Source organism: Kryptolebias marmoratus, linkage group LG3 (assembly GCF_001649575.2).
Source record: "Kryptolebias marmoratus isolate JLee-2015 linkage group LG3, ASM164957v2, whole genome shotgun sequence".
NCBI lineage: Eukaryota > Metazoa > Chordata > Actinopteri > Cyprinodontiformes > Rivulidae > Kryptolebias > Kryptolebias marmoratus.
In genome coordinates, this window is record NC_051432.1 from 20,437,840 (window position 1) to 20,446,316 (window position 8,477).

Sequence of the window (8,477 nt, forward strand, 5' to 3'; positions counted from 1 at the left end):
GACTCAGTAATGAGGACTGACAGTAGGTTTGTATAAAGCCTTCTGTCTCTCCTTGCTTACTCTCTCCTATGTTGATTCCTTGAATTTGCTTTGTTGCTCCATTTTTAAATGGAGACAAGAACAAAGCAACAGTATGTATTAGCCAGCTATGAAACTACTATTATTTCAATAACAATAGGATTTGTCCTATAAAATGAAACTCAAAGGTTGAATTAAGAAAATAAATTTTGAATCTTGAAGTTTATATTCTCATTTTAGGTCATTCCTCATTTTTTATGCATTTGTATCTTATTGAGTAATGAAGCTGACAAAAGAGATGGAAAAGCAATTTGACCAATTAACCACCTGGCATCAATCAGAGCCAAATCAAACAGAAAAAGCTCAAAACTTAATCAGCATCCTAAGGGAACATTTTAAGTCCTTTATAAGTCAACCAGTTGCTGACCTTTGGAGAGTCACTGATTTAACACCATATTTAGGTGTTGGGCTTCTGATGCTGTCACCACTGTGTTCATTGGATCCAAACAGCTCTATTTTAGGACTTTCATAAACAAAACCAACATGAAGGACCAGTAGTGGTGACAGGCCACCTGCTGTGTCCTTTCACTTTGCAAATATCTAATCTTAAAAAAATAAAAAATAAAAAAAAAACACTGCGAAGTGGGCCAGGAAGTACAATAAATTTTTGCTCAAACAGACATAACTCCCCAGTGTAGACAGGGACAACAGTGAATGAACAGAAGAAAGCAGCAGACTTCTAAATCTGTAGATCTTGAAGGACTATTTGTTGGTCTTGGGTTTCTTCACTCTATAGTTCAATGTTCATGTGAGTATTTTGTAATGTGTTTTGCAAAAACAAATATGACCAATAAAAATAAATTCGATGTGACCTGTTAATTTAGTGTTTTCTCCTTTCTAATGCAATTATTGGCTCTGCAAAGCTGCAATTTAAAGCTGTTCTTCTCATGAAGTGACCCTCTGTCATGTAAAACTTAATGAAGGACATTATGATGGAGTCAGACGGTGTTTTAGAGACCATAAAGACCTGAGCAACAGATGTTCACTTGTTTATCTGATAGCCAGTTGTTCAGTTGCCCTGTAGAGAACCCTTAACTTTATCGTTCAAAAGATGTTTTCAGAATCCCTGCAACCTGTTTACTTCTCATGATTCTCCCATACGAGTCAGGTTTAACTCAAAGTAAAACAGTGCACCGATCCCCAAAATTTGCAAAAGCTTTAAAGCATTTCAAAGAATATTTTCTCTCTTGTCCAGACTGAAACTGAACCTCATCTGTTCCTTATAACCTTCATGACTTGATCAAAAATCCATCTTTAGAAATGAATACCTGAACTCACACAACTGTTGGCTCATATCCGTCTCCTTTTCTGAGGCATCATTATTTAAATGTTTAGAAAAAAATTCAACCCATGGCTGCAGATTATTTGAACAAGGTTTAAGGTGTCATTACATGGACTTAAAAAAAAAAACATTGAAATTCCACAGCCATAATAAAGTGATTTGGCTCACTTATTTAAACAGCTTTTTAAAGAATAACTGTGCCAGTGCTTTAAGTTAAAAGGTAAAACAAAAAAGTGAGACATTTATATCCATCACAAATAAGCAAACAAATTATTGCTTTTACTGTTTATCTATGATTTGATAACCTTGTTGCCACATACTGACAACTTGCATCTTGTCTGAACACACTAATTAGCTTTTCTGTGACTTTGTTGTACCTTCATCTTATACGTATCATTTTATTCATTTGCAAGATAATTAGCTTTTAAATTAGCTCTTCTATGTGAGCCTAAATGAAGGATTTGCGTATCAACAGTTTAAGAGGCCAGTGGAATTGGATCTATGTATTGACGAAGGTGATGATACCATTCCTTCTAATTGTTTTGGAGAAATATTTATTTAAAGAGATATCGCTGTTCCTCAGCTGTTCCAGTGCTGGTTTAGTATTTAGACCGATGCATTATGTTCAAATTGAATTAGTTTGGGAGCATCTGACTTTTAACCACTGTTTTCACTGCAGAAAGTCAGTATTGGGTGCAACATGCTTCACATTATTTTCTCACCCAAAGACATTGACAGCTTGAAGTGGCAGACGTTGCAGATGTTGCTTGTTGTATCATTCATTCATGCTTTTGTTTTATTTTATTAAGTAAAATTAATCGTGAAAATGGTAACTAACAATGTTTTGATGACACGTGCCCTCTGCTTTCAAGGACCTTAAAATACAATGATCGATGTCTTCTCAAACCTGCTCTGTGTTGGCCTTTGCAGAATGGCAGTGTGCACACTCCTGTTGCCGGATCAGATTCTTCCTGGCCGTTCGTCCACGTACATCATATGCCTGGCACCTAAATGACACTTTCCTCTCTGTCTGTCTTTTCTACAGTGCGGCAAAGCAGCTGAGAACTTTGACAAGTTCTTCACGCGCACCCAGCCTCAGCTCACACCACCCGATGAGCTGGTTATAGCCAACATCGACCAGGCCGAGTTCGCAGGGTTCTCCTTCATCAACTCGCAGTTTGTACACCCGCAAGTTAACAGTGTATGAGAAGGGTGGTAAAGCCTCCAAAGAAGCTCCCTGTTTACTGCCACCCACTTCAACTAACCGTCAACATCTAACTAGAGCTTCAAATATCATAAAAGATCCTAATGTATTGGTGTAATTCCTAAGCAGGAGACAAGGACATGCATATTTGCTTTGTACAATATTTTCGCCAGTATAGATTGATAGATTAGTTTGGTTCATAGTCAACCACAAGATGAAATGTTCTTTAGTAATGATGGTTAAACACTGTAGAAGGATATGTCTCTGGAGGCATTATAACAACAATGCCAGGCTTTATTAATCTATGCCAGTATATGAATTAGAAAATAAAGTAATCTGTTTACAAATCTCTGGATAAAACCACTTTCAGTAGATCTAACTGGTGAGAAACAGTTTCTGTCAATAATCATAATCCAAACACATCTAAAGCAGTGTAGACGCTATAGCCAAAAATATGAAGGACAGGTGGTGCAGGCGTTGAAACAGCACTTTGTGATTCAATGTTTCCTGTATCATGTTTACAGTTTTCTTCTTGTTCTCCTTCATGGTGATGATATACCAGTACTCTTTTGAGTAAAAAATAGTTTTAACCAGTCTCAGCTCCTCTGTGTGTAGCAAAAATCAATGAAAAGCAACAAATAGGTGAACACATGCATCCTGTGAAAACAAAAATGAGACAAACATTTAGGTATAAGTGGCATTAATTCCTTGTTTTAAAACTTAGCTTAGGTTCAAGTGCTAAATCTAATCATTCATACAGCTTTTTTGCTTGCTCTTATTGAGCTAAAAGCTGTAGACTTCACTAGTTTTCGTGGACATGCATTCAGTTTTGTGTTCGAGCAGTATCAAAGCATGCTCAGTGATAAAAATCAAATCTAAACAGTTTACAGCTTGTTGTGTTCAGACACTAGTTAGTTTTAACTGTTTCTGGTTACACTGAAGATAACAAAGACTCTCTCTCTCTCTGGCCCTAAATGTCTTAAAAGAATCTGTGAGGATATTTTGTCTCATTTGAAGTTGTGTATTAATCATGCAATGTTGTATTCCATACAGTATCCGCTTAAGGTTGATAAAACACATTTTGTTTCATTCAGAGTCACTTTGTTGTCTCAGAAACAAACTTGTTAGTTCATTTAAAGTCAACATAATCATTGTTAATTTGTTTATGTTATCCCTAATTCATTCTGTATGTCTAAAAGTAGGCTTGGTTTCTCTTTTTCCTTTTCTGTGATCTTTTACATATTTTCTTTTTCCATTAGATCAAATTTAATATTTTACCTTATTAAATAATCATTGTGTAACTCCTTTGTAAATAATTATGGGTTATTTTTAATTATAGCAAGTTGCATTTTTATACCAACACATACACATGCTTTTATTACAATAAGTAAATAAACCATTATCTGTATGGTGTATAAAGAGAGTTTAACCCAGTTCAGATCACCTTTGTAACAGCTGGATGTCCTAACTAGAATCCAGATTGAGCAAGTTGTAAAAAAATATCTGTTCTACTTGTTTAGTCAAACTGATCAAAAGTGTTATTTTCCCTTTTTTAAAATGATTATCAGTAATGTTGACTGGATGCATTTGTGGCTGTTGACTGTCCTTCTGTGTCTGCATGCTGTTTGTAGGCATCGTTCATGCATGTGATCCGGTCAGTGCTGCATGCTGTGTAGGATGAAAGTCCAGCGACTCACAATGTCAAAGATGCACTCAGATCTCCCATCAACGAAAACACTTGCCCCTTGTAGTCTTGAAGAAAAAAAAAAATCGATTTCTAGCAGTAGCTTTACATTGATGTTAAGCTAAAATGTTTCAAAATGTTGCACATTGTTCCTCACTCCCTGTTTGGATCTTTAGTTTGTTCCAAATCCTACTGTTTGTAAAATTCACCATTTCCATCTTGGTAATCATACACATTTCCTTTGGTCACACATTCAGCTTATTTGTATGACTTCTTTGAGTCTTGTGAAAATTTTTAATACGAGATAAATCGAGCTGAGCCATGACCAGTTAGTTATCCTGAGCTGATCTAAAACCAGCCCAGCTGCTCTGATGCTCAGTCAGGTGGGTCAGCTATAAATGCTAGCAGCGGAGATATTGCCAAAATACTACATAATGTTGATACTTAGGGACTTAGAGATTTAAGTAGATTCAGAGTGTTGCTGCTGCTGGTTCTAGATCAGTAAGTGCTTTTTTCTTTTTTCTTTTACTTAAAACTTTTTTCAATATTTGGATCAATTAATATCTCATCAGTTTAGAGTTTTAACCCAGGAGCTCATTTTATTGTTTTCTAGTGTCTCACAAATAAGGGTTTGTATAATTTGGGCATTTATCTTTTAGGTAATTTCTGTAATTTCTTTCCATCTTATGCTCTTGAAATTTAATACTCTTTGAAAAGATATATTACATTGGCAAATCCTGATACGAGTCAAAACTATAAAAATGCTTTTTTCTCCTATATTTACCTAAAACTGCACCTTCTCCTCATGTTCTCTCATCTCCATAACCTTCAGCATGTGCCAAACTTGGAGAACACCAAAACCCAACAAAAACAGTCTTGCATTATCTGTTTAGCCACAATGGTGATTTAATGTGGCGGCGTCTCCTGTTGGCCACAGAAACAAACAGCAGCATGTTGCCATTGGTGTTCTTTGGTATATTGAACTGGTAAATTGGTGCACAGTATGTCTGTATAAAAAAAAGTGCCAGTGACTTTAAGAATTGAGCTACTTTTTATATTTATTCCCTTTTCCCATCATTAGATTATTCACTAGATCTGGGCAGAAGCCTGTTTGAAACATTAAGGGAAAAAAAACAAACTTTTAAAACATTTATTTTAACATCTGCAGTGAATTACACAGATTTTCGATAAAATATTGATTGTACATACTCAGTCTTTATTCAGCCTGTTTGGGACTAAACCCGAGGTTAATACTCTAGCTGGATCCCTTTAATTAAAAAGAAAGTGACTTGCTGTGTTTTTAATCTGTTGAGTTACGGGTGGTGCAACCATAACAAGTGATTGTCTTTCCCTCTGTGCCTTTCCCGCCTTGTTCAGATGTGCTGTACATTTCCTTTTTAATATTCATTTTCTTAAACCACCTATACAACTTCACTCATGTACTTTGTATTTTATTCTTAAATAACATTTTAATTTACTCTTTTATTCCCATTATTTTATCTTGTGCTTGTCTTATCGCATCTTCCAAGTTATGTGAATGTTATTTCAAAACAAAATATATATACAAAATGTTAGTTTCTGACAGAAGTAACTTTTGCAGTTTATAAACAAAGAACTGGATTTATCTGTGTCTTCTTGCTTTACCTTTACCTCCCTGTGCCTATCACTGCCTGAATGATGTGCTCAGTAAGGTCATATGTGTGTTGACAGCGTGTTAAAACTATACTGGGTGATAGTAGATTTAAAGGGACAATAAACAGGTGATGAGATGATTAGGATACCAAGAGAAATGGTGATGTTTTGAAGAACCCCCGTGCCTCGTCACACTGACCCATCCCTCCCTCCTTGGTGCCTGAGCCGAGTTAATCCATCACTTTTTCATTAGCTTCCTCCTTCCTTTGACAGCCAGATTTCAGATCAGAAACACAGTTGATTCCCTGTGTGTAAATTATTTTGTCTTTTTTACGTTCTATTAACACACCAAGGGAGAGAAATTAGCCAAATTGATTTGTTCTTCGTTTAGTTTAATCTAAGAGATTTCAATCACCAGAAACTATAAAGTGTTTCCTGTAACGATAAATCTAAGATTTAAAAGAGGGTTTCCTTCTGAAATCCTTACGGTTCTTTTCTTAAGATCAATGTGGTGTAACGTTTTTCCATTCTTTCTTGTTAGTCAACATTTAATGCTTTGTCCTGTCAGTTGTCAACTGCGGTCCTCCTGGACATGCAGGGCACATAATCAGTGATGTGCAAGAATGCCTTATACCTGAACCCACAGAGTAACATGTTCTCTAACTCCTTTGTGTTATTTTATAGTCACTGCAGCCCCTGTCCCTGTACATAAATTACAATATATCCACAGAGACTGTAAACGAAAGAACATGATGTATTTTGCAAATGATGTATGTTTTTTTTTTTCCTTGTCAGCCTGAAACCTTTAAAACGAGTCTCAGCTACTTAACCTTGTAATTGATTGTGTCATTTGTACCTAATGTATGATAATGCAAATAAAGACAAGAGAAAATGAGGCCCACACCTGTGCAGTTGTTTTTGTGTGTTTGACATTAAAATACACGTGCAATATTAACACACAGCTTAGCTAACACCACAGTTTACAGCTGATTTTATGGCTCTCAGGAATGCATCTTTTGAATACATGAATTTTTATCCAGTCTTTGGCTCAGTTTAGTGTTCTGTATTATTATGTTGTACATGTGCTTCTACCCATATAGCTTAGAGTTTGTGTTGAGTTGCTTTTATTGATCGTGTGCATTCTGGGTGTTTTTTTAATCATTTGAGCTCAATCAATATAAAGAAACTGGGGGGAGGAAGAGTGTTAAATGAGAAAGGATATTGTGTTGAAGAAGTCATCATCTGTAACTTTCACCTAAATGTACTCCACCAGCAAGTAACAGTTTACTGATCATAGACACTCTCCGACACATTAAATACATAAGTAATAAAACTGAATATATCACTTTGGAATTTTAAATTATAAGACTTTCCTCTGATGATTAGCTTCACAGATGCATGATGAACAAATCCTTGATAACACAGAAAAGTTAATAAATGTCTGAGAGTTCTCAAAATATTATAGTCAGAATGCCTTTAGATTAAATAAAAATAATCAGAGAAGCTATCAGGAGTTCTTAAAGTTTCTTTATTTTACCATTTTCTTTTCTTACATAGCTGAAATGATCAGAGCAGATCATGTTTTTTTATTTTAGGAAGTTCACCTTCATTTTTGTCTGATCCTAAAATAAAAACGTTACCATGTAGCTAACATATCCAGATGCCTCGAGCTGAATGTACAACTGTGTAAACATTTAGCTGGAGGCATACCCGGAGCTTTTACCTCGACAAGAAGTGAAGTATGAAGTAGAGCCTATAACTCTACTAAGTTAATTAAAATCTCAAACTTTCTGGGAGCTGAGCCCAGCTGTCACCTTTGCAAATGCGTTTTAAAGACTGACACTCAAGCAAAACAAGGTTTCTTTTGTTACAAACACGAGTGCACTCATCATAATTACTCAGTGTATTTACGGTATGTTTGTCGATTAAAGCTGTTTCTGTTAGTTTTGTTTTTATGTTTGATTTCCAGCATTTTGCATGAATCGAATGCAGTTTTTTGGATACACATCAAGGCGATTAAGAAATGAACAAAAGGGCTGAGATGTTTGAAATAATAAAAACTTCCTTCACTTTATACTGAGAGTTTTACAGTCAGTCTCACAAAGAGGCAAAAATCTGTTTTTATGAATACTTTCTATTGATCACTGAAACTTTTCCACTAATTTCCTTTCACCTTGATGTCTGCATCATTTTGGATACTCTTCTGTCTTGTTAACAACTAAATTTGGTCTCAGACTCTTCAGAAATCACCTGATTGGTTTCATCTGTCTTACTGAAAATTTGGGTCTGATTGCTTTCCAATCAGGTCAATGAGAGGTTATATGAAATGCCAAGCCAGAGCCAAGCTGATGACATCATCTTTATTCACTCTCACTCATGAGCAGTTGTGGTGGTTAGTCAGATGCATGTGAGAAATGAATGCCCATATTTAGAAACTGCTTTCTAGATACCAAATGTTATCATGCAGTCTCTATTTTATATTTAATTTTAACATGGTACAGTGAATGGATGAGCTGCATACATACTTGTATTTTTCCATTTTCTGCAGTCACAGTACAGAAGGCTCCTCATCTCACGTGAAAGCACATCTGCAGGCT

At 35.6% G+C, this 8,477-nt stretch overlaps 1 protein-coding gene across 2 annotated transcripts in view; it reads left to right on the top strand.

Moving 5' to 3' along the window:
• Positions 1–6,781, top strand: part of prkcaa (protein kinase C, alpha, a) — a 123,360-nt gene extending 116,579 nt beyond the window's left edge. For both annotated transcript variants that reach the window (XM_017435192.3, XM_017435193.3), the window contains one exon: positions 2,406–6,781. In XM_017435192.3, the coding sequence (XP_017290681.1) occupies positions 2,406–2,567 (162 nt within the window). In that variant the 3' untranslated portion in view covers positions 2,568–6,781. The remainder of the gene's footprint in view (positions 1–2,405) is intronic.
• Positions 6,782–8,477: the final 1,696 nt, after the last annotated feature.